Source organism: Microchirus variegatus, assembly GCF_963457635.1.
Source record: "Microchirus variegatus genome assembly, chromosome: 21".
NCBI lineage: Eukaryota > Metazoa > Chordata > Actinopteri > Pleuronectiformes > Soleidae > Microchirus > Microchirus variegatus.
This window is the reverse complement of record NC_139822.1, coordinates 17,197,831-17,224,862: the sequence shown is the minus strand read 5'-3', so window position 1 is coordinate 17,224,862 and position 27,032 is coordinate 17,197,831. Positions and strand designations below refer to the sequence as shown.

Sequence of the window (27,032 nt, the reverse complement as noted above, 5' to 3'; positions counted from 1 at the left end):
CATGTTTGCCATGTTTCAAGTGTCTCTACACGAATGATAGGCATGTGGGACAACTGTTCATGAGCAGACATGTGTTAGTAGTACACAACAGTTGCCAGGAGGGGTCACTGTTGGGTGAACCATTTCCTTATGATGGGGTCAAAAATGCACAGGTTTGGTCAAGTGTCTCCCACACTCACTAATTAGAGATTAGACGTAGATTCAGATTGATTTGCAAATTCTGAATTGAGCACAATCTATTTTTAGACATCAGGATTGAAGTCAAACCATCCGGGAAGTGCCAGGGTTTGTTTTTTTTGTTTTACCACTTACCTATGGTGTCTTAAAAGTGACCGAGCTAGCAAGGAGTCAAACCAATAATCTTCTGATCTGTAGTCAGACGCGTTATTCTTCATTGCGCCACTAGCCCTGTGTTTCCTGGTTTCAGAGCTCTGATGGTTTTGTAGGCTTTTTTATGGTGTTCGCAAAGTGTTATGATGTTCAGTTTGTAAAAGAGCGTTCCCTGACCGGGAATCGAACCCGGGCCGCGGCGGTGAGAGCGCCGAATCCTAACCACTAGACCACCAGGGACCTGTTTGCCTTTTTTCAAGTGTCTGTACAGGAATGATAGGCATGTGGGCCAACTGTTCATGAGCAGACATGTGTTAGTAGTACACAACAGTTGCCAGGAGGGGTCACTGTTGGGTGAACCATTTCCTTATGATGGGGTCAAAAATGCACAGGTTTGCCCAGGCCAAGTGTCTCCCACACTCACTAATTAGAGATCAGAAGTAGATTCAGATTGATTTGCAAATTCTGAATTGAGCACAATCTATTTTTAGACATCAGGATTGAAGTCAAACCAATCCGGGAAGTGCCAGGGTTTGTTTTTTTTGTTTTACCACTTACCTATGGTGTCTTAAAAGTGACCGAGCTAGCAAGGAGTCTAACCTAGAATCTTCTGATCCGTAGTCAGACGCGTTATTCTTCATTGCGCCACTAGCCCTGTGTTTCCTGGTTTCAGAGCTCTGGTGGTTTTGTAGGCTTTTTTATGGTGTTCGCAAAGTGTTATGATGTTCAGTTTGTAAAAGAGCGTTCCCTGACCGGGAATCGAACCCGGGCCGCGGCGGTGAGAGCGCCGAATCCTAACCACTAGACCACCAGGGACATGTTTGCTATATTTCAAGTGTCTGAACTGGAATGATAGGCATGTGGGACAACTGTTGATGAGCAGACATAGGTTAGTAGTACACAACAGTTGCCAGGAGGGGTCACTGTTGGGTGAACCATTTCCTTATAATGGGGTCAAAAATGCACAGGTTTGCAGGTTTGGTCAAGTGTCTCCCACACTCACTAATTAGAGATCAGACGTAGAATCAGATTGACTTGCAAATTCTGCATTGAACACATTCTATTTTTAGACGTCCGGATTGAACTCAAACCTGTCAATTCCCATCTGGGAAGGTTTTTTTTTTTTTTTTTGTTTAGCCACGTGTGTCCACTTACCTATGGTGTCTTAAAACAGGTGGAGCTAGCCCATCCATTGCGCCACTAGCCCTGTGTTTTCCTGGTTTCGTTCTCTGATTCCTTACTATTCATGTTAAATTCACAGTGGGTTTGTACACTTTATTATAGTGATAGCAATTGGTTGTTATAACTCTAACAATGTTAAGGTTGTAAAAGAGCGTTCCCTGACCGGGAATCGAACCCGGGCCGCGGCGGTGAGAGCGCCGAATCCTAACCACTAGACCACCAGGGACGTGTTTGCCTGTGCTTCAAGTGGCTTCAAACGTCTGTACTGGAATGACAGGCATGTGTGACAACTGTTCATGAGCAGACATTTGTTCATAGTACACAACATTTGCCAGTAGGGGTCACTGTCTGCCCATCTACCATCATTTCTGCAAAAATGACGACCTACTCATGAATTAAATACAGAAACAAGCTACTTTGGATGAACCATTTCATTATAAAGGGGTGAAATACAATACACAAAGCAAAGTTATACAAACACAGTCGTAGGAGTGCACATCTCAAGTGTTTACCACACGCTCGAGATAAGAAGTAGAATCAGATTGAGCCTCATTTGCAAATTCTGCGTTGACAATCTTTTTTTTTTTTCTTTTTTTTTAAACATCAGTATTTAACACCGGAGAATTGGGCAGCACTTATCTGTGTCTGGGAAGCGAAAGGGTTTGGACACTTTGCTCAGCGCGAGATCTGAGTCACATTCGTTCCCCACATCTGCACCTTTTTTCCACCTTCCAATGTTTTCTGTTTTAAAACAGACCGAGCTAGCCAGGAGTCGAACCTAGAATCTTCTGATCCGTAGTCAGACGCGTTATCCATTGCGCCACTAGCCCTGCGAATACAAGGCCAGAGCTGCCGAAACTCATTCGCTCGCTCCTCTCAGACTGTGACTGGGCCCCACCCCCACAGCTCTGCAGCAGTGTGCTGCTGAAAGCACGCTCGCTGGAGGCTGCAGCCACACGGAGGAAGTGAGGCAAACCCATGCAGCTTTCTTTCATCTGCACCAGTTCAACCAGTCACATGTGGAATGCAGTTACAACACAGACACAGAGATAATAACACTCACTAATTAGAGATAAGATGTAGAACCAGATTCTACATTGAACAACTTCTATTTTTGAACACCAGTCGTGGACACACACATACAAACCTGGCAGAGTGAGTAGCACTTACCTGCAGACAAGAAGACCCATAATACACTGGGGGAAACCCTGGGGACTTTTTTGCTCTACTCCCAGTGGGTTTGACTGCAATTACGTACATACATGAAGAATTGATCATGAGAAGATTCCTGTTGGTCGTACACAATAGTTGCTAGTTGGGTTCACTGCCTCGCCTTTTACCATCCTTTCTTCCAAGATTTCAACCTGGTGAACACTTTCGAAGGCGCTCACTCCCTGTACCAAAGTCATGTCATCATGGTGATCGTTTTTCATAAGTGCATAATGTTCAGTTTGTAAAGAGACGTTCCCTGACCGGGAATCGAACCCTGGCTGCGGCAGTGAGAGCACCGAATCCTAGCCACTAGACCATCAGGGACGTTTTTGTTCTACTCCCAGTGGGTTTCACGCGAATTACTTACATACATGAAGAATTGATCATGAGAAGATTCCTGTTGGGTTCACTGCCTCGCCTTTTACCATCTTTTCTTACAGGATTTCAACCTGGTGAACACTTTCTAAGGCGCTCACTCCCTGCACCAAAGTCATGTCATCATGGTGATCGTTTTTCATAAGTGCATAATGTTCAATCTGCAAAGAGACGTTCCCTGACCGGGAATCGAACCCGGGCCGCGGCGGTGAGAGCGCCGAATCCTAGCCACTAGACCATCAGGGACTTTTTTGCTGTACTCCCAGCGGGTTTTACTGCAATTACGTACATAGATGAAGAATTGATCATGAGAAGAATCCTGTTGGTCGTACATAAGAGTTGCCAGATGGGTTCACTGCCTCGCCTTATACCATCCTTTCTTCCAAGATTTCAACCTGGTGAACACTTTCTCAACCACTCACTCCGTTTGTCTATTTACCGATGTTTCTGTCTTAAAACAGACCGAGCTAGCCAGGAGTCGAACCTAGAATCTTCTGATCCGTAGTCAGACGCGTTATCCATTGCGCCACTAGCCCTGTGCTCCCATTTTTCCAGACCTCTTCCTTGAAATTCCTCCTATCTGTGGCTCGCGTGTCGACGCTGTATTTTGGAAACAAGGAAAACTGGTTTCAGCCTCGACCACCTTTTCTTCCAAGATGTCAACCTGGTGAACACTTTCTAAGGCGCTCACTCCCTGCACCAAAGTCATGTCATCATGGTGATCGTTTTTCATAACTGCATAATGTTCAGTTTGTAAAGAGACGTTCTCTGACCGGGAATCGAACCCGGGCCGCGGCAGTGAGAGCGCCGAATCCTAGCCACTAGACCATCAGGGACATTTTTGCTTTGCTCCCAGTGGGTTTGACTGCAATTACGTACATACATGAAGAATTGATCATGAGAAGATTCCTGTTCGTTGTACACAAGAGTTGCCAGTTGGGTTCACTGCCTCGCCTTTTACCACCTTTTCTTCCAAGATTTCAACCTGGTGAACACTTTCTCAGCCGCTCACTCCCTGCACCAAAGTCATGTCATCATGGTGATCGTTTTTCATAAGTGCATAATGTTCAATCTGCAAAGAGACGTTCCCTGACCGGGAATCGAACCCGGGCCGCGGCGGTGAGAGCGCCGAATCCTAGCCACTAGACCATCGGGGACGTCTTTGTTCGCCTCCCAGTGGGTTTGACTGCAATTACGTACATACATGAAGAATTGATCATGAGAAGATTCCTGTTGGACGTACACAAGAGTTGCCAGTTGGGTTCACTGCCTCGCCTTTTACCATCCTTTCTTCCAAGATTTCAATCTGTTAACACTTTCTCAGCTACTCACACCGTTTGTCTATTTACCAATGTTTCTGTCTTAAAACAGACCGAGCTAGCCAGGAGTCGAACCTAGAATCTTCTGATCCGTAGTCAGACGCGTTATCCATTGCGCCACTAGCCCTGTGCTCCCATCTTTCCAGACCTCTTCTGTAAATTCCTCCAGTCTGTGGCTCGCGTGTCGATGCTCTATTTTGGAAACAAGGAAAACTGGTTTCAGCCTCGACCACCTTTTCTTCCAAGATGTCAACCTGGTGAACACTTTCTAAGGCGCTCACTCCCTGCACCAAAGTCATGTCATCATGGTGATCGTTTTTCATAACTGCATAATGTTCAGTTTGTAAAGAGACGTTCTCTGACCGGGAATCGAACCCGGGCCGCGGCGGTGAGAGCGCCGAATCCTAGCCACTAGACCATCAGGGACATTTTTGCTTTGCTCCCAGTGGGTTTGACTGCAATTACGTACATACATGAAGAATTGATCATGAGAAGATTCCTGTTCGTTGTACACAAGAGTTGCCAGTTGGGTTCACTGCCTCGCCTTTTACCACCTTTTCTTCCAAGATTTCAACCTGGTGAACACTTTCTCAGCCGCTCACTCCCTGCACCAAAGTCATGTCATCATGGTGATCGTTTTTCATAACTGGATAATGTTCGGTTTCTAAAGAGACATTCCCTGACCGGGAATCAAACCCGGGCCGCGGCGGTGAGAGCGCCGAATCCTAGCCACTAGACCATCAGGGACGTTTTTGCTTTGCTCGCAGTGGGTTTGGTATGTTTTATATTAACTCCTAATGTTCAATTTGCAGAGATGTTCCCTGACCAGCAATTGAACCCGGACAATTTACTGTGCAAACACAATTACAGTTATTGTAAAACAGCAACTCGATTATTACAAAAATCAATATGAAAACTTGTCTTTGAGAAATCATACATTTAAATATGTTTTTTTTACATTACAGGCACGGGAGAAGTTGTGGATGGCCCTGGGCGAAGCGGCTCCTGTGCTGGTGCCCGTCTCACAGGTGATCATGTGCATGAACTGCACGTCCGACTTCAGCCTCACGCTGAGACGACACCACTGCAACGCCTGCGGCAAGGTCAGATTTACAGCCCAGACAAGGGCAGTCATTCAATATTCAACTACACTACTGCCTTATCCTATTTAGTTAAGAAAAGTACAACAAAGACGACACATTATTTTCATTATTTAAGTACATTTTTGTACACCAGGTGGTGTGTCGCGCCTGTTCCAGACACAGGTACCCACTGAAGTACCTCAAAGACAGAGTGGCCAAAGTGTGTGACCACTGCTATGCCGAGCTGAGGAAAAGAGGTAAATCTGAGCTTTTGGGTGGGGAATAAAAAAGTGTCTGGATGAAAAGACTATATACTTCTGTGCTTCATCCTCTGTCATATCTACAACTGTAATGATCACGTGTCTTTAGGAGGAAGCGTGTCGGGGGCGTGCGGGAGCTCCAGCCCTCGGACTCACCGGGCCAGTCGTCCCCTCTCTGCCGTCTTCCAGAGTCTGCAGCCGCCGAGTTTGTGGAAGAGCCGGAAGAGCATTTCATCTCTTAACCAGGTCAACTACGCTTATACCACTCTATTTCAGTTTTAACAGGGTTTTAATGCCCTTTTCTGGCTTGAAACTGAACGTTATGAATCACTTACTCTCTTGCACCAAAGTCCATAGAGAAAATCTGCATTTTTTTAGGTCACGTGTATGGTTCCCGGAGACCATTTAAGAGACATTTAAGAGTTGTTTGCCAATTACTACCAAGTTTTCATGTCAACTAATGGTAAATAGATGGATTATGGATGGTTGAATGTGGCTTTGTTAAGGATTATAATAGTCAGTAAGTCCAAATGTGGGCATACTTATGATATTATAGACTTTAGCAAAGTAGCATTCCCTGACCGGGAATCGAACCCGGGCCGCGGCGGTGAGAGCGCCGAATCCTAACCACTAGACCACCAGGGAGTGGTGAAGGGCTTGTCATCGGAATGTGAGCCATCCATGACATGTCCTGATGAGAAGACATATGTTGGTAGTACACATTAGTTGCCAGTAGGGTTCGCTGTTTGCCCTCATATCATACGTCGCATTTCTTCAAAGTAACAATTAATCTGGAGTTAAATACCAAAAACAAGCCGCGTCAGACGACACCATTTTATTTTTAAAGAGGCCAAACACTGTGCGCAACACACAGTTACACTCACACATATGTTACACAAGGACACGACAGTTTGTACACTCACTTAACAAAAGCTGCTTAAGTCTATAATATTTTAAGATGTACTCTCTCTGCACCAAACTCCAGACAGAAAAACAGGATTTTAAGCTTGCGTGGTCACAGGAGAGCGCTGGTCTACTGATAACTTCATTTGGTGTATTTTCTATTTGTGTCATTCACGTAAAATCGTGATGGAAAATCACAGATTTTCTCTATGGAGTTTGGTGAGAGCAGTATAAAAAATGACACATACCTGGAAAAACAAGCACATTTACATATTATATAAATCATATTTCCCCTGTGTCCACGCTGAAATCTGCTTTGTCTGTAGGTCAGTACATCATATATACAATGGACAAAGCTAAAAGGGGAAATAAGTAGTTTATAGTGCCATCTAGAGGAGAGGCTGAAATTTACAACAAAGACCTGCTGCTCTGCTCACCCCCTCCCTTCCCTGAGCGCTACGGTATCCGCAGCTGGTCAAATGTCGTCCTCGTCGTCTTTCTCCGTGTCAGCAGATGAGGTTCGTGAGGCGAGGGAGAGGGCGAGCTACCGCGACTGTAGCGGAGAGAGAGGAGGCGGGACTTCCGCTACAAGTAAAGAGACGCTTGTTTTGTTCTCTCGCGTTTGTCCTTACAGGCTCCGGTAGAAACATGGCGTCTCGCTGCTAACAGTGGCTATGCAACCGCGGTCCGCGGTCATGTTATTTAACATGACTTTTTGAAACACTACGAAAATGAAACAAAAACTATTATACAGCGACTAGACAATGCAGGAGCACATAATATGTATAAAAAAGTGGATTTTGGGTTATATAAACCCATAAATACTACATATTGTTCCTTTAAATATCCCTTGTGATGACGATTCCTTACTATTCCGTAAATGTTTTGATCAGACTGTAGTGCTTCGTTGCAGCGTAAACAGTCATTTATGTTCACCTGGAGAATCCATCACTCACTCACTGTCCTGAGCGCTCCTCTAATAAGAACACATAACAACAATAGCAGACCGTACCTCTCAGGTGATTCCCCCTAAAGACCCATTCACACCTCGTCTCAGGTGAAAGAAACTACCTGAAACTGGGAGGGTTGAACGGTTGGCATTGTTCAACTTAACAACTCTCTAGTCCAGTATCATACCCAGTACGTCACGGTGGTTAATGAGAACAGTGGTTTTGTTTGTTACTGGAGTGAAGTCATGAGATATTCTGGTTCCCTGAGTTTTACATATAGTATCCAAATATGCAAAGAAGTGTTCCCTGACCGGGAATCGAACCCGGGCCGCGGCGGTGAGAGCGCCGAATCCTAACCACTAGACCACCAGGGAGTGGTGTAAAGGATTGTTCTGTAATCTGAGGCATCCACGACAACTGGATCCCTGAGTTTATGGGAGTGACAAAAAAATTTGAGTTTCAAGAAATCTCATGTTTTTGTGGTCCTCCTCAGTCTACGTGCAGGAGATAAAACGTGCGATGTTGACATCCGCGCTCCTTGGGACGCTCCGATTTGTCCGTAAAACACGCGAGAGTGCTGCTGAGGGCAACGGTATCCGAAAACCGGAAGTCCGCGAAAAAGTTATATTCTTGGCTCCGCGGTGCAGCACAGAGTTCTACACAAACCTCCAGCCTCAGAGGATTTATCCGTCCAGTGGATCCATGTTATATATATATGACGGCAATGAGCCTGCTAGAGCCTGCAAATGACCGCTTTTCCAAACGCTAACTGCTGTTAGCTCCCAGCAGCCTTTGTGGCTGATGTCATTTCCTGTCTCTTATGTTTCGTTTTACAGACATGTTCATTAGGACACCAGGGAACTAGGTTCACTTGGAGAAATAGGGTCTATTATGGGACGTTTAAAAACCCAGTATTTCAAACTGAAGAAGGCAACTCCAGCAAGTGCAGTCACTCAAGGCCAACTACTAACAGTGGTTTTGTATGTTACTGCAGTGAAGTCATGAGCTATTTTTATATCTAGTAACCAAATGCGCAAAGAAGTGTTCCCTGACCGGGAATCGAACCCGGGCCGCGGCGGTGAGAGCGCCGAATCCTAACCACTAGACCACCAGGGAGTGGTGACGGAGTGAGCTCTGAAATCTCAGGCATCCGTGAGAACAGATCAGTTGTAACAGACTCTCTGACTGACTCTCTTGCACCAAAGTCCATGGAGAAAATCAGCGTTTTTTTAGCTCATATAAAAACAGGAGATGCCGCTCTACTTCTGCCTCGTTTGGAAAATGTGTGTCGCTGAGGTAAATCTGAAAACAATCTCTGAAACGCTGAGGTCATAAAATAGCAGATCTGAATGCACTGGAGGCAGCAGTGACTCAACATCTACTGTTTTCCCTCATGTAAAATCGCTGTTATTCTCTATGGGCTTTGGTGCAGGGAGTGACAAAAAGCTTAGTTTCAAGAAAATACTCCATTTTACAGTTGTTATGTCACTTACTTCCAAGTTTTCATGGCAAATAATGGTAAACTTTAAGGTTTATGGACGGTTGAATGTGGCTTTCACAGCAAAGAAGCGTTCCCTAACCGGGAAACAAATCCGGGTCGCGGCGAAGAGACGGGAAGACTTCTTGTTGGTAGTTGCCAACAGTTGCCACTAGGGGGTCGCCGTCTCATGTCACACGTGTCTAACTCGTGGATGTCGTGCATTCCCCTCAGGTGTCGCTCGGCGTGGAGGGCTCCACCATGAGTGGCAGCCTGCAGCGCCGCAAGAAGAGCAAGAGGAAGTGGAAGCGCTTGTGGTTCCTCCTCAAAGACAAGGTGCTCTACACCTTCACAGCCCGTGAGGTGAGGGGGCACAGAGTCTCCCACACCAGCCCCAAGACACTCACACCATTCTCTCTTCTTCTTCCTTCTTCCTTCTTCTTCAAACACATTATTTCTGGTGTTGGGTCTGCTCTCCTGGACAGAACATGTTCATGTGACCGATGAAGGGGAATCTCTGTGCTCTCTCCTTTTCTTTTTTTGACACACACAGTTTGCTCTGCTCTTGCTGTGCGTTAAGCAACGCTGGGTTTTTTAAACTCGTTTTGCCGTCTTCTTCCTCAGGACAAAGTGGCTTCAGAGAGTCTTCCTCTGCAGGGCTTCACCGTCAAGCTGACGGAGCGACCGGAGGGCGAGGAGAGCAGCAACGTGTTCCACCTCTACCACAAGAAGACCCTGTACTACACCTTCAGGGCCGACGATGAAGACACTGCACGCAGGTTAGCAAAGGCTTTGTGTTCAAGTTGGCTTAATATATCCACCTTATTTCAACATAGTTATGGATTTACATGGTTTGTCCTTTTTAAAAATGGGTAAAGAGATCCCAGGCAGCAGCAGTGATACCTCCAAATACTAGCCGCTTGACCACCAGGGCGATGAAAGCATGTTTTTCCTAGTTTCCCCGCTAGGATTCATATCTAAAGATGATTATCCTCATAGGTGATGCATACACAGCACAGTATAGGGTTGAGTTTTCACCGGATTAGGGGTAACCTGAACTATTCCTTTGAAGAAAGGCAACTTTTGTTGGGTTTCCATCGTAGTATGGTACGGTTTGGAATGGTCAAAGTCCTGTACTTTTACTTGGTAAGCGGGGGTATGGGGCTGTGCCAGCAAGACATATAGCGCGACGTTGTACCTGACGCTGTTGTTTTTCTGTCACGGTTGACCTACCTTGATCCACTAGGACTGGGCCATACCATTTTATCTTGTACCGCAAGGTAAGGGTGCCAAATATGGTACTGTTGGAAGACGGTTATTTTTGGTACTATTCCTAATGGTAGATTTTAAGTCTGTGGATGATGTCAGTTAGAAAATAAGCATTCCCTGACCGGGAATCGAACCCGGGCCACGGCGGTGAGAGCGCCGAATCCTAGCCACTAGACCACCAGGGACATGTGTCCTTGTTATTCCTTGTTTCCCCACTAGGATGTCTATGGATGATTACCCTCAAAGGTGATGCATACACAGCACAGTAGGGTTGAGTTTTTACCGGATTAGCGGTAACCTGAACTATTCCTGACCTGAAGGGCCACTTATGTTGGGTTTCCATCGTAGTACGGTACGGTTTGGAATGGTCAAAGCCCTGTACTTTTACTTGGTAAGGGGGCGGTAACCAGATATATAGCGTGGTTTGTGGGCTTCAAGCTTTGTATAAGAACAGACCGGTCGTAAGGGAGATACGTTACTCTGTCACGATTGACCTATCTTGATCCACTAGGACTGGACCTTACCATTTTATTCTGGTACCCCAAGGTAAGGGTTGGGAACTGGTTATTGAAGTTTATGGATGATGTCATGTAGCAAAGAAGTGTTCCCTGACCGGGAATCGAACCCGGGCCGCGGCGGTGAGAGCGCCGAATCCTAACCACTAGACCACCAGGGAGTGGTGCCAAAGGACTCACCAGAATGTCTGATTTCCTCTAATGAAGAAATGCAAAAACACAGCGGTTCGGTTCAGTCAGGTTTAGCTCTGCGTTGTCGCTGTTGTTGGTACAACGTCGCGCTAATCATCTTGCTAACAATTCTCAGTGGAACCTCAAGCCTGAATCTGGGTTTTTAGCATACAGTAACAAATCAAACCATGGCGGAAACGCTGCCTTGGGTCGACTTCACGGTGTATTTGGCAATGGGATTGTAAGAGAGCTTTTGTTGACGGGTAAACTAATGTTCCCTCGAACCCAGGTCGCGGGCGGTGAGAGCTAACCGCGACACGTTTTGGCTTCCATCACAAGTGCTGACAAACTCCATGTTTTCATCGGCGGAGTGGCCCCTTTAAAACTTAACGTTCCTTGTGTTTTCAGGTGGGTGAACGCCATCGAGGAGGCCACTGTTTTATAGCACCTGCTCTCTGAGGTAAAACAAGCCCCGCTGTCCACGCACTGCTCAGACTCCTCTGTGGAGCACAACACAGCTACCTGCCGCAGCATGGACTCGTCATTAGAGCCGTCTTTTTGCTTTCTAACCCGGAGCGGTCCACTGGATTATGAAGACACAAACTCACCGTTTCAGCCGAACTTCATCAAAGTGAAGAGAAAAAGCACCCGGAAAGCCTACGAACCTCCACCAGGGGGCGGCTCACTTCATCACCGATTCTTTGCAAGGTTTTTTACTGTTATTATCATTGTAGGGAGATATTTGGTTTTCTGAACATATATATATATATACTGTATATTGTGAAGTATACATTACTGATACGGAGTTCTTTGTATAGAAACGGTAAAAACACGATGTTTTGAGTGAGCGGTCGTTTTAAAATCGTGGCGTCCGTGACGTATTTAAAACAGAAGGTTGTAAACCCCCCCCCCCCCCCCCCTCGTCCACGATCCCGCCCTTGAATCTTTCGTAAGTGCCGTCCAACCTGACGAATGATGAATGTGCCTGAAATGAAATTGTTTTATTTGTCTTCATGTTATCGCAGTACTGTAACTACTGTCACGTCTTCGGAGGAGACCTCTTTTTATCCTTAGTCTTATATAAATATATATATATATATACATACTTTAAACCGTCTAATTGAATGAACAGTTCAGTTACCGACTGACAACATGGGGAATATAATATTGTGCCATTTTTTTTTATTATTATTATTATTAATGCCTTCTTTCATGTTGTATGCACTGCGGCGATGTTATGAACCAGTTGGACACAACGGAAACTACAACTACAGGAAACAAAGAAGAAGAAGAAACACTGTCAAACTACCTATAACCTTCATCACCTGAGCTGCTCACGTTCCTCAGGAGTCGTAAAAAGACTCTTCTTTCTGCTGCTTTTAATAACCGACCCGAGGATCGCGGCCGTTCTTCACGCTGTCAAACAACCCACGTTATTTCTATGAGCACACAAGTACTGTTTGGCTTTTTCTACCTGTTTCTTAAGGGATTGTATCACCGTGGATTGTACCTCTTGCATATAGTGCATTGTAAATGTTTATGTACATAGATACATATTGAAAAAATTAATAAACTCCTTTAAAATGCTTCCGTCGTGTTTCTACATAAGTTTAGTTTGTACTTTAGTTGTAAAGCACCTATAAATAACCACAGCGCTGTACAGAATAACATGTAAAAGATAAAAAATGTGACACTGAAATAAGCTAAAAGACAACAAATATGGGTAAAAGTAACAGCCATACGATAAAATACAACAAACAACATAAAACAGAATAAAAAGAACAACTTAAATCATGACAGCTAATATCTAATAGTTAAAATAACATTTTACACATTTTATTCAAGTGTTTTAGACAAAATAATTACATGAAGGTTATGCTAACGTGATGAATATGGACATGTTTACTCTGTTGTGTTTGTTTTTATTTTTGTGGGAACAGAAAACCCCAACTTCACAATGTGGCCACACCTGTTAAGAGCTAAGGCGGCTAATTTTAGCCACAGTCTGTTCTTTAAGTGTGCTTTTGTGTTTTAATAACAAAAAGGCTTTGTTTACATTCATCCTTGTGCTAGCATACAGGTGAGAGGTGTTTGGCTAACTGTAGCTGTAGTTCGTTCTTAAACTGGGCTTTTGTATTACATTAACAAAGGGATTTGTTCATAGTCATCGTTGGGCTAGCATGCAGGTGAGAGGAGTTTGGCTAACTTTAGCTGTAGTTTGTTCCTAAACTATGCTTTTGTATTTCATTAACAAAGGGATTTGCTCATAGTCATCATTGTGCTAGCATGCAGGTGAGAGCAGTTTGGCTAACTTTAGCTGTAGTCAATTCTTTGACCTTTCGTGATGAATGAAGAGGTAAGTTCACATTCAACCTCATGCTAGTTTAGCTCACATATCATTTGGCTAGCTTACCTCACACAGATACATGATTGTTTAGTGAATGTTAGCTGCAGTCTGTTCTGGGCTCTTGTATTTCATTAACAAAGGGTTTCGTTCACATGCTAGCATGCAGGTGAGAGTTTGGCTAACTTTAGCTGTAGTCAATTCTTTGACTCCCGGCTTTTGTGTTACATGAACAAAGGGGTAAGTTCACATTCAACCTCATGCTAGTTTACCTCACAGATAGTTTGGCTAATGTTAGCTGAAGTCATTTTATATCAAAAACAGAGCTTTTCTGTTTTATAAATAAAGAATGGGTATATTTATGTTCATCCTCATGCTAGCTTACCTCACACATAGATGATGATTTAGTGAGTTTAGCTGCAGCCTGCTTTTAAACTTTAGCATTTTATTCACAAACACATTTTATACACAGGACTTTAATGTTCCATAAACAAATAATGTGTCAGTGTATATCTATTCTGCTTGTTTACCTCACAGGTCGGTAATAGTTTGGCTAAATTTAGCTCAAGACAAGAACAAACAGGTAAGATCACATTCATGCTAGTTTCCCTCACAGATGATAGTTAGGCTAACTTTAGCTACAATAATTTCTTAAGCTGTGCTTGTGTTTTACATGAAAACATACATTTTGGTGTATCACCTTAAATAAATCTGTGTATAAATAGTACTTTTTTTTGAATTAAATGTCCTTGAATCTCACATATTCTGTCGCTACTTTTAGCTGTGACAGAAATGTCTTATTCGAAATAAATAACCATAATTAAAGTCACCACAATGGCAGTACAGGGTCGTTGCTATGTCTTGTGTTACTGTGGTTATACTGTATTATTCTCAATGATTTGCTAGTTTGGGTGAATATTCGGTTTATCCAGCAGGGGGCGACAGTACATTATGGCAAACAGATTGCATTTTTCAAACTCAGTTTGCTGAGAACTGAAAAACCTCAGGGTTCATCATGAGAAAATATTCAAACGCACCCAAAAACATGTAGCATTTTATAAAAAGCTAATACTGCATGTATTTTAGTTATTATAATCTTTTAATTTACCAAAAGAGTCTTGTTGAGACATGGGGGATAAATACAGACAACATTTAAAAAAAAAAAAAAAATACAGTAACATGTAATATTTAAATCACATGTGTCAAACTCAAGGCCCGGGGGCCAGATGTGGCCCGTCACGTCATTTTATGCGGCCCGCAAGTCTTATGGTCTTATGCTGCTTTAAGGCGTGTGTTGACCATAAACTAAATTTCCCACAATGCATAGCGATTGCGTTACCCGCGAAGTGATGGCATCCCGCCACTAGATCATTTTATATGTCAAGAAACACCAATCGCGAGCCAGATTACACCTATAATGCATAATATTTTAATAACTTGAAAGTAATTTAGCGATATGTTACGCTTATCCTTTATTTTACATTATATTTGGTTACATCTAGTTACATTTGTTCAGTATGACAGTTACACCATGGCCCTTTGATGGTAACCATTATGCTGATGTGGCCCTCAGTGAAAATGAGACACCCCTGATTTAAATAATGCAGAATGATAAAAATATGCAAATTTAATGCATTAAAAGTTAAGGAAAGATCTGCTTTTTTTTCTCTCTAAACATATAAAATAACAGCTATGAGATGATTTTTACGACTTATTTTGCACCGTTTTATTGTGGAATTTATCGTCTGCAGCAGAAGGAGCTGGAACTCATTGTTACTGTCAGCACTGGCTTTGTCGAGTATATTTAATTTGGCCAGTAGAATACACCCCCCCCCCATCCCCCCATCGTCCCATCGTCCCCCAGCTCGTTCACACACTATAATCAGCACACTTCTTCTTTTCCCAGCTTTCTTTCACTTCCCACCCCCAGTCTGGGCTGCAGGGCCCTGCACAAACCCTCCAGAACAAGTTCATTAGTTGTTTCTAAAGAGTTCCCACACGGAGCCAAAAAACAATCAAATCAGAGAGCGGCTCATGGATCGCGACCAGGGGCAACAGTGGCCCAGGCATGAATATTTAAAGAGGAAGAAGAAACTGCACAAAACATTTTGGCCCTGTGTCTTTTTTCTTCTTCTTCTTCTTCTTCGCCATCTGCAATATTAATGAGCACGAGTGAAGCTCAGTTTAAGAGCTCACTAAAGGGACGACGTTGGCTCTAATTTACCAGTCGGCGCCGCCGTCCCTTTGATAACCCAAAAAAACGGCGTTTAATTTGCTCGTTAATAATTTCTAAGAGGCTTTTTCTGAACACGGAGATCACGTCCAAAAGATCATTTCTAATTAGATGAGTAAAAAAGATGGAGTGATGGAGTGATTGTGCGTCAGTCTGAAAGTAGGCAGCACAGATTGGGGTTTGCTCTAGATCCACGTGATCCCAGGAGTCACAGTGACCCAATACTTTTCTGAATTAACAGGAGACGAGAAACGAGCGACGGATGGATTTGAAAAGTTAAAGGCGCCTCGTTCCACTTCCTCGTTTACGACGGGAGCGCGAAGAACGAGAAAGAAAACGCAGATATTGATCGCGTGAACCCGTCGACACTGAATTGAACCGATTGATTAGATTGTTGAGTCGCTGCAAATGGGAATAAAGGGATGTTTAAGGACACTTTAGTCTAAGAGGCCAATGATAATCAAACATTCAGAACCATGAAAATAAACTTTGCAGGCAAAAGTTCGGAATCTAAATTAGATAATTAGACGGAACAAGTCGTGCAAAGGTTAAAAATCGAAAATAAAATAAATATTTGGCAGCCTTAAGAATCAAAATCAGTGATTCCCACGGGTCGATTTGGTCCCAGGCGATTTTTTAAGGGGTCGTCCCCGAATAAATATTTTTAGTTCGGATTAATCAGAATCAGACGGAATAAACGTGAGAGGAATTTTGCTTTGGTAGAAAACATAATATTACACAAAAACAACACAATACACAAATAAAACTTTATTATTTATGTGTATATGTTTAAATTCCATGCATAAAATAAGGTTGTAATTATGTAAACAAAACACAGTCTTTGAAAATCTATATTAAGTGTTACAGATGTGCCTGTAAATGAGTGGGTCCTTTCTTTTAAATACAAAATATAGTCCAGTATTTGGTACTACTGTACTAAATGTGTGTTCTTTTAGCCTTTACTACAGTTTATGTGTGTTTAAACCTTGTATTTAACAGTAGTCTTACTGTTAAAACAGAACAAAAGATACACACACATGTATCCATCCAATCCAATACAACTTTATTTATAAAGCACTTTAAAAACAACAACAACAGCTGAATCAAAGTGCTGTACATCAGAGAACGTGTGACCTAATAGACCTAAGAACAAACAATGAAACAATAAAAAATACTGTAGAAAATATAAAAACAACACAAATAAACAGGTCATACAATAAAACTGTTAAAAAAAGATATTTTCTCCTACTGGGTCGTAAGCCAAAGAGTAAAAATGGCGTTTTAAATATATATATCCGTGTATACACACCCCTGCTTGTACACACAAACTGCATTAAAGTGAGCTATAACTGAAGGTCAAACTGACCGATGTCGTACTTATTTTTTTAAGGACCAGACTGTGACCTGTGTTGGAATGTGACCAGGACGTCAGAGGACCAGCTGAGCAGTGACACCAGTGAAGGCAGGTTGGCAAATTTTCCATTCTGTAATCTTAAAATCGTTGGCACAACACGTCGTTCACACACCTGAGAAAAAAGCTAAGCTAAAGGCGCTTTTCCATTATACAGTTCTAGCACTACTAGTTTTGTTGTTGTTTTTTCTAGTGCTGGACATGCTAACGTTGGTTAACGGCGTCAACGTTAAAGCACGTTAACGTATGACCGCGCGGGACGTCAGTCCAGGCACTGTTTACCGGTTTGCTCCGTTAGCTGCCATAGCTCCTTTAGCGCAGTTAGCGCGCCTACAGTAGAACTGGAGACATGTTGCTTTAGCGTTTTTATCGACTGCTATTGCTAACAATGGGCTAGCCCTGGATATGTTTGTGTCCATGTTTTTGTCTCCCGACTTTCGGTTCACTCGGCGGTGACGTCGCGCCCAATTCCGAGTTCCGACATAAATGGAAAACGCCTGAATTAAAACACAAGTAATCACAAATCTCGAAACATTAAGATTCTGTCGGTCTGTCTTTATTTGCGTCATCGTTTCCATGAAGTTGCACCTTGTTATCGGACAGGATTAGTTTTACATTTGTAGGTGGCATAACGTGATTTCACCACATTCGGAATATTAATCGCAGTAAAACTAGGAAATCGTGTTCACTTCCTGTCACGTGACGCTACTTCCTGTTATCGCAAGTGCAAAACCGCCTTTAACAGCAGGTAGGAAACGATGCGTTTAAAGGTTTCAGAGGCAGATTGAAACCACGGTGCATGACCGCACCGTTTGGTGAATAGATTTATTTCACTGCAGTAATCTGACGAGCGCTCTCAACCTTCTTATGGTTGGACGGTGAACGGTGTTCGTCGTCGTCGTCTGCCAAAAAAAACGCCTGAGGTTTGCCACAAACTTGTCCGACCGCTTCGTGTGAAAGTGAATGCTTCCTCAAGCTTCTCCGTGCTCCAAAATATGCGGAAAACTAAGCGTAAACAGGATATAACGGAATATTTACACACTGCTGGATTAGCATTAGCTGGGCTAATTTTTCCCCGACTTTTTTTACCCAATTTAAAAGTCGCTAATGTAATGTTTACCGACATCGTACGGTAATTATTACTGACATGGACTAAGATCACCTCTAATAATAATTTAATTCGATCTCTCCACGTAAAGCTATTCCCGTATACAACGTCTTCTTCTCTTGTTTGGTTTGTTGTTGCAGCGTTACAGCGCCACTCGCAGGCCTGGCATATGTACTACAGCAGGCTGGTATCAAACTAATTTTTAGTTCTGTGCAATTTGATCTCAAGTGGGCCAAACCAGTAAAATAATAGCACAATAAACACAGATAAACAACATTTACATTTATTGAAATATCTTTTTACAAAAATCTGAAATTTCTGCACATATATACATAAATATATATATATTTATATAATGTTAACGCTAGCGTTAGCATTAGCAACTGGATTTAGTCACAAGTATCTGGAAGTTAAAAATATATATATTTATATAAATATGTTTTAAAATGTAAATAGTATTTAATATTCTACTCGTGTGGAGTTACATTTTCATTCCATTTCCTGAAACAACGCCGCGTTTATCCGTTTCCGTGTGGACAGGCGCCTGAGTTAGCATTGAAGTTACGTACTGCGGCTTTAAAGCGACCGTAGCATTATATATATAAACATATTTAAGTATAGTATATTATTAACATCTGCTAATCGACAGCTTCTAGCTTCTAAGTGCTTCTGCTCAGCTTTCAGACAAGAAACTGATGTAACGCGTAAGAGAATTGTGTTTATTTTTAAAAGGGGGAAGCGAGTCAAAGGGAGAAGGAAATGAGGACAGAGATTGTGGCAGATTCCGTCTGTGGCTCATGTCTCCTGATGAAAGGACAATTTCTCTCCTTTTTTAGTGCTTGTTTTTCATCCCTCCATCCATCCATCCCTCCCTCCCTCCGTCTGTCTGTATGTTCCTCTGCTTCCTCCCTCTCTCATGTTTGCACTGGCTCTGAAGCGATTGGCTCAGAATGGCCCTCACAACAGGAGGAACCGTCTGGGTTCACGATCTCGAAGTCTGATTCCCGTCGCTCACACGGAGCATTTGCTGCGTCACGCCACAGTAAAGTGAAAGAGTGAAAGAGTGAAAGAGTGAAAGAGTTACCCACAGCAGCACACACACACATACAGGTGCATCTAAAAGACAAACCGGTAAAACCTCACGCTGGAAATCTTTCTGTCTTTCCAGCCAACAACGCTCGAGTTTCAAGGGTTTGCAGGAAACTCACTCTGCAGATCTTTGACCCACATTTCCTCCTTCACACATAGAGGTGATGGTGAGAAAACCTTTTTTTTTTTTTTTTTGATGAAGATGATGATAAAATCTTGCTTCTCTAATTCGTGGCAGATATCTTGTTGAACCAGAAAAGTGGGCGGGGCTTAGACCTTTACGAGGAGGTTCACTCCAGTGCGGAGCGACTGGAAAACGCTGAGGACTGAAGCCTGAGGCAGGTTTTATTTGCTGCTGAGGGCAGAGCGGTGATTGATGACATGGACTTTTTTTTTTATTTTTTTTTTTTACAACCAGCCTGATGATGAGGTCATCGCGTCTATAAAGAGAAGTGAGACAACATGGAAAAACTGTAGAGTCAATAAAGATATGAGTGAAGTCGTGTGACTTAAGTTCTCTTTCACAACCACAAATGACAGGTTTGTTTTGTTTATAAAAATAGTCATACTTTCTTTCAACATTTTGATACAAACTGATCATTAAAAACTATTGATTATTTATATAAATCTAATGAAATCTGAGAATAAAGTCGGAATTCTGGGATTAAAATCACAAAATCGGAATTATGAGAAAAAAAGTCAGAATTCTAAAATCAAAATCAGAAAGTCGGACTCTGAACTCTGAGGGGAAATAAAAATCTGAAATCTGAGATTAAAATCACAAAGTGGGAATCAAAATCACAAAGTGGGAATTCTGAGAAAAAAGTCAGAAGTCTGAGATTAAAGTCAGAAACCTGATGGAAAACAAAATCTGAATTCTGAGATTAAAGTCAGAAAGTTCGGAATTCTGAGATTAAAATCATAATGTCAAAAATCCTGAGAAAAAAGTCAGAATGTGTGAATGTGTTTATGGGACTTTCCATGTTGCGTTGCCACCAAATCTGTAATCATAATCTGGATCAGATCTGAGATGAAACTCGTGATATGGATCCGATTTTTTACAAATGATAAGAGAGTGTTATTTTCCTTCCTTCCATTTGTCTGAATCTGGAGTTGTTTTGGACTCTTCACCTATTCATATGCAAATATCCTCAGAATTCCATGTTAAATTACATCACTTTAGCTCTTCGTGCTTCCTGGAAACCGTCGTTTCACACGTTTAAGTCACACTGACGTGACTCTCTTTGTAAAACCAGTACTGTCTTTGTTTGCGTTGAACAGTGCAGCGCGGTGGTGCAGTGGTGACTAACTCCAGCTTTACTCAGTGATCTCTATCAACATTCAACTTTGAACACGTCACCGTGTCATGACCCCCCCCCCCCCACCCCTTTAAGGACTAAGACAGCTCGACTAAATTTAGTTCACTTATTGTCATGAAGCAGTAGAGGGGGTGTTTGATGACTCAGCACCACGTGGGTTTGTGTGCTTTGTGTAGTAGTGGGAGGAGCCAACGTGGAAGCTTTAAAACAATATTTTGATTCCCCCCCCTCCGTTTTCTTAGTTCTCCTGCCAATGTTAAATATTAATATCATTCTTTCACAGGGGTTACATTTAAGCTGCAGTAAATTGTTCATTCACTTCCTGGTTTTCTGTCATTGTTGTCAGCGCCGGTATGTCGTGTGTCATGTTCAAGACAAAGCAAAAGGAAAATAAAAGGCAGATTTCCAGTGTAAAATATCAGGTTTCCTGCCAGCGGCGTCGTTCGTCCAGTTCTGCCAGTACAGCAAAGCAAAGACGCAGCGTTTGAGTCTGTTGTACACCTGTTTGGCATGTGTGTCACGTTATAACGAGAAACTGTCACGTTATTTCTATCTGGAAATAACGTGATAGTTTCTCGTTATAACGCCATAGTTTCTCGGAATAACGGGATATTTTCTCGAAATAGCGTGATAGTTTCTCGAAATAACGTGATAGTTTCTTTTTATAGCATAATAGTTTCTCAAAATAACATGATAGTTTCTCGAAATAACGTGATAGTTTCTCGAAATAACCTCAAAGTTTCTCGAAATAACGTGATAGTTTCTTTTTATAGCATAATAGTTTCTCAAAATAACATGACAGTTTCTTGTTATAACGTGATAGTTTCTCGTTATAACGTGATAGTTTCTCGAAATATCGTGATAGTTTCTCGAAATAACGTGATAGTTTATTTTTATAGCATAATAGTTTCTCAAAATAACATGAGTTTCTCGAAATAACGTGATAGTTTCTCGTTATAACGTAATAGTTTCTCGAAATAACGTGACAGTTTCTCGTTATAACGTGATAGTTTCTCGTTATAACGTGATAGTTTCTCGTTATAACGTGATAGTTTCTCATTATAACGTGATAGTTTCTCGAAATAATGTGATAGTTTCTCGTTATAACGTGATAGTTTCTCGAAATAACATGATAGTTTCTTGTTATAACGTAATATTTTCTCGAAATAACATGATAGTTTCTTGTTATAGCGTAATAGTTTCTCGAAATAACGTGATAGTTTCTCGCTATAACGTGATAGTTTCTCGCTATAACGTAATAGTTTCTCGAAATAACGTGACAGTTTCCCGTTATAACGTAATAGGTTCTCGACATAACGTGAGAGTTTCTCCAAATAACGTGATAGTTTCTCGAAAAAATACAAAAATAAAATAACAAAAAAACTTGAAATTCAAGTATTGCACATTCATTTTTATTATTCCCTTTCGAAATAAAAGTAACTTTGGCTTAATGAGAGTGTCTTAAAATTTGTTTTATTATGACAAACGAATATATTTTTGCTACCAAAATAAATTTCCACCTGCGAATTTGTATATTTTTTACACCTGTTGCATCAAATTCCGAGTTCCGACTCCAAATGGAACATGACCTCGAGGTACACCTGTTTTTATTCTATAAAAACAAAAGATCTAATTATACTAACTATAAAAAGTTGTATTGTCAACAAAACACCAATAACTGTCATCAATCATTTGCAGCGCTGTGTGGGCGTGTACGTGCGCGCGCGCGCGCGCGTCCGTGCGTTGGGGGGGTTTCACCTGGGTGACGTCACAGAGTCACTTCACTCTCTGCTGGCTGCGACAGAAACTGAGCACAAAGCCGTCACTGACACACACTCAGACACACACAGACACACACAGACACACACAGGAGCAGTGTGAGTGAACAGCAGCAGCAGCAGACGCTTTAAACACTTCCTTAAACGCCGCCGTGAAGACTTTGGAAGAGGAACCAACAGGAGGAAAAAAAGCGAGTTTTTAAACGCGAGATTCGGCGGCGAACGCAGCGGAAGAGGTGAGTTCACAAACGTCAAGTTGTTCGCGGTTGCTAAAAAACTCGGCGTGTTTATATTTTTATGTTTATGTGTGTGTTTACATCAGCATGACTGTGTGATTTATGGAGTCAAGTCAACGTCTGTTTTCCTCCTCCAGGTGCACTTACGTACGTTACGTAGACACTAAAGCCAGTCAGTACAGTTTTCGTTTGTTTTACTCCTACGTTTAAATTTAAAAACGCCGGTTAACACAAGTGTTCACTTTACTCTTTATTTACTGTGTCAAACAACTCGGCAGCGAACATGGAAGCATGTTTAACTTTAGAGTTTCACTTCACATTAGTTCTAACCATGATGCAGAAGTATAAAGAAACGTTTATTAAACGCTTAGTAAACAGATTAGAACAATTAAATCAATGGTTTCCAGTGGGCTAGCAACAATGAATAGATTATTAATCGTGTTTTAATGAGTTGTCAAACATTTTACATATTATATTATTATATAACATATTTTTGGACGTCAAAATATAAAAGTAAATAAATATGTCAAATGTTTATTTTAACTTCTTAAAGGTACAGTGGTTAAATTTAGCAGCTAGCTTAACCCATCACTTCCAAGTGTGTGTTGGAGAACGTGCCTTTTGTTAGCATCGAAAATCAAAACATGTTTAGTTTCACTCCATTGTGAGCTATTGTAATTATAAAAATCTAATTATGGCATCATGAAAAACTATATAAAATATAATTGTTTTGTCTTCAGTTTCTTTATTAGTTTCACCTAATTTCTACACACTGGGCTTTTAAATTTAAATATGCTCCATCCAACCATACTACTCTATTTTTGTTCGAAAACACTAACTCTGCTAGTTAGATTTAGTTTGAGACCTTTGTAAAACGTTAACGCAATTACCCACATTTACGTTATTATTAATTAGCCACAACTCGCATGTACACATTGTTTTTACACATGGCAGGGGGCGGGGCTTGACGCTATCATAGCTATCGGATGTTCGTAAGTCGAGTTGCTAATGTTGCTAAAGCGATATTGATGTGGTGTCCATTGTGTTTGTTGTTGTTGGGTGATGAAAAACATCGGCAATGTTGGAAAAATCATTCGTTCATATATCGGAGCTAAGCATCGGAGCGCCATGTTGTTAGCGTTAGCGTCTCCTGCTGTATTTGTAAACATGTTTTGATTGGCCGGCGCTTGCGCTGCTACTTGGGAAGTCAAACATTTCTCAACTTCTGCTGCACGCAATCTCAAAATCTCAAAAGAACGGAACAAACTTGTTCGACAAAGCGTGAAGCGAGAACAAGTTCAAGAGAAAACAATGTAGTTTTGATGTCGCGTAACAACGACAAGCTTTCATCTTCTTCTCCAATACCGTATGGCAGCATTACAGCGCCACATACAGGCCTGACACGTACACTACAGTCGTTTGCGGGGGTCCTCCATTTCTTGAAACGATGCCTTGTCTATGGAAAACTTCTTAAGAACGTGAAATTAAAAGACAGCATTTAAAGTTCAGTCTAATTAAATCATCCTTCCAACATTGTTGTTTCTAATTAGTGAATCAATCTGAAACTAAGCAAACAACTGCAGAGGAACGAATAAAAATCCTGTTTACACCAGCAAATGCGTTCAAAAACAACCACATAAACAGGGTTAAGTTCTGCAAATTGCACACAGAATTCTGGCTGCTACTTTTCATACTTTTATTATGATTGAACTAACAATTCTATGTAGATAGAAATGTAAATAGCTCTCCACATCCTCCGTCTTCTCCGATATTTATACATATTTTTATATTCTCTATTTTTATTCTGGTCTTTGGCACAAAACGGAATCGTCGCACTGTCACTTCACTGCTGTTCTGCTTGTGCAGTCTGGCATGTGAGAAATAAATCTTCACAAACCTATAGAACATCTTTTTTATTCAGTCATTCTTCTATGACTTCTGGCATCAACACGGCATTATTCTATTCTATAACTACCACCCACTGGATATTTCCTCTTCTTTGGACCATTTCCTGTAAATTCTGGTGATGTTTTAGCGTCAAAATCAGCAGTTTCTGAAATAATCACTGGTACCAAGAACCATGCCAGGTTCAAAGTCAATTAAATCACCTTTTATTCAAGTGTTTTCAATCTGGTTTCAATGAGTTTCTGCTGGTTTCTGGTCTGATTTGACAGAGAGCAGAAAGTCTCACGGTCGTTGCGTCGGCAGTACATGATGGACAAGACGTGTCATTGTGGTCAAACTGGTATTAGAGCTGGTTTTTGGTTTGCATTGCTTAACTGTACCCTACTTAAGTCTAAAAAGGCTCCTTCCTTCGGCTTCAGCAAATGGATTTACTTCTTACCTACACACAGAACCTGTCAGTTCCTTTTTTGTTGGCTTAAACAGTCTTGTTTAAAGTACCTTAAAGTAGGACACTTGAGTAAAAGTACAAGTATCTCACCAGAAAATGACTTTGATACACTCTTAGAAATGAAAGTAGAACCATATAAGGTTCTTCGGCTTGTCCTCATACACTCTTAGAAATAAGGGTTCCAAAAGGGTAATTCTACAAGGGCTGAGGTTCTACCTGGGACCATATGCTTCTGAAAAACCCTTTCCTGATTTAAGGTTTTTCAAGGGTTCTTGGTTGAACTTTTACAAAACGTTTCTATCTGGAGCCAAAAAGGGTTTTCTTACACTCTTAGAAATAAAAGTGCTAAGTAGAACCATATAAGGTTCTTCAGCTTGTCCTCATAGGAGAACCCTTTTTGGCTCCAGGTAGAACGGAACACTTGGAAAACCCTTTCTTCGGGAAAGGGGTTTTAATGGGTTCTCTGGATCAAAATGGTTCTCACGGGAACCATTAGTGTTACCAAGAACACCTGGAACGCAAATGGTTCCAGGTAGAACCTCAGCCCTTGCAGAAGGACCTTTTTGGAACCCTTATTTCTAAGAGTGTAGAAGTTGAAGTCACTTTTAATAACATTACTTAGATAACACCCGTGTGGAGTTAGGGTTGAGCCATGGTAGCTCAGTGGTAGGGTGAGTTGTCTTGCAACTGGGAGGTTGTGGGTTCAAATTTCTGGTTCTCCTAGTCTGTGTGTCCTTGAGCAAGACATTTAACCCCATGTTGAAGTGTGTGAAAGGGTGAAAACTGTAGCGTAACGCAGCTCATCAAGACTAGAAAAGCTCTATATTAGGGGAAATATAGTGGAGTAAAAGTTGCTAGAATGAATTTTGTACTTGGCCAAAAAACAGGTGCATCATTCTCATTGTTTTTTTTACACTAGGCTAGTTTCATAATCATCTATTACGTAACTCAGACACGGTGATGAAGGATGTTTTGTGATGACAGTGTTTGGTTTAAGGGAAGTGTCGCATTCTTGTGGCCGAGCGCAGCTTAACCCTCAGCCCGTCTCCTGACACGACTTGTCCTGTTCGCTCGACTCGACACATGACGACGGCTTTTAAAAAAAAAAAAATAATCCTTCCATCGCTTGTGCAAATCTTGTGTCACACGCTCTTAACACACGACTGCATGTCCTGTTGTTGTGGTCTGAAGGCAGAACGCTGCAGCCGGTAACAGTATCTGCCTGCAGTTAGTGGTGTGTCAATATTGGTCCGTGGCAGCGCGACGAGCTGAGGACAAAGCTCGGACATCTGCTCAGTCGGGACTTAGCCATGCGCCGTTTGTCCCTCAGTCGTCTAGCACACACACACACACATATATATAGCTGTAATTCAGATGTAATTGCCTTTGTATGCGCTAATTATTTATGTTGATATAAGACGGTACAGTCGGGTTAGCGTGAATAGAGTGTGTTTGATTTACATCAGACGTCAGTTCTGGGAACGATGTTGAGAAGTCAAACATCAACGTAAACGTACCACTGTATGGACAAAAGTGTTCGGATGCTTCGCCATTATACTCGTATAATGGCGAGTATATGGACTTATATATGTCCACCTTTTGCAGCTATAACAGCTTCCACGCTATTTTTCTTGGAAGACTTTGCTCAAGATTAAGAAGTGTTTTTATTCGGGCTGCGCCAAAAAATTGCATAAGAATCGCCATTCTCATTAACTATGATTCAGAATCGATATAAAATATCCCATAATCAAATTTTTTTTAAATAAAGAGTAGTGCTGGGCTTGTTAATGTTAGAATTTTGTTAGCATTTCCGTTACGACTGACCGGAAAAAGACGCATGTGACGCCATGTTTGCGCATCGCGGCACCAGAGTCCAGGCACCGTTTACCAGTTAGCTACTTTAGCTCCTTTAGCACCAGTCAGTGCGCCTACAGTCGTACTGGAAGGGTTTGTTTATTAAAGGAAAAGAGCAGCGCTACAAATAACCAGCATACTTGTGCACTGCATATTGTGTGCCTCAGTTTAGCGTTACTTTAGAGACTCATTTTAACAATCGGGAGTCACGTAAACATGACGTCACGCTCGTCTTTTTCCGGTCAGTCGTTATGCAAACGCG

At 41.9% G+C, this 27,032-nt stretch overlaps 1 protein-coding gene across 1 annotated transcript in view; it reads left to right on the top strand.

Annotated features, from left to right (window-relative positions):
* The window catches only part of fgd5a (FYVE, RhoGEF and PH domain containing 5a), a 58,244-nt gene extending 46,461 nt beyond the window's left edge, over positions 1-11,783 (top strand). Inside the window, exons 16-21 of the mRNA XM_083907906.1 lie at positions 5,384-5,521; positions 5,655-5,757; positions 5,870-6,006; positions 9,325-9,453; positions 9,715-9,869; positions 11,454-11,783. Coding sequence (XP_083764032.1) covers positions 5,384-5,521; positions 5,655-5,757; positions 5,870-6,006; positions 9,325-9,453; positions 9,715-9,869; positions 11,454-11,490 — 699 coding nt within the window. The 3' untranslated portion in view covers positions 11,491-11,783. The remainder of the gene's footprint in view (positions 1-5,383; positions 5,522-5,654; positions 5,758-5,869; positions 6,007-9,324; positions 9,454-9,714; positions 9,870-11,453) is intronic.
* Positions 11,784-27,032: the final 15,249 nt, after the last annotated feature.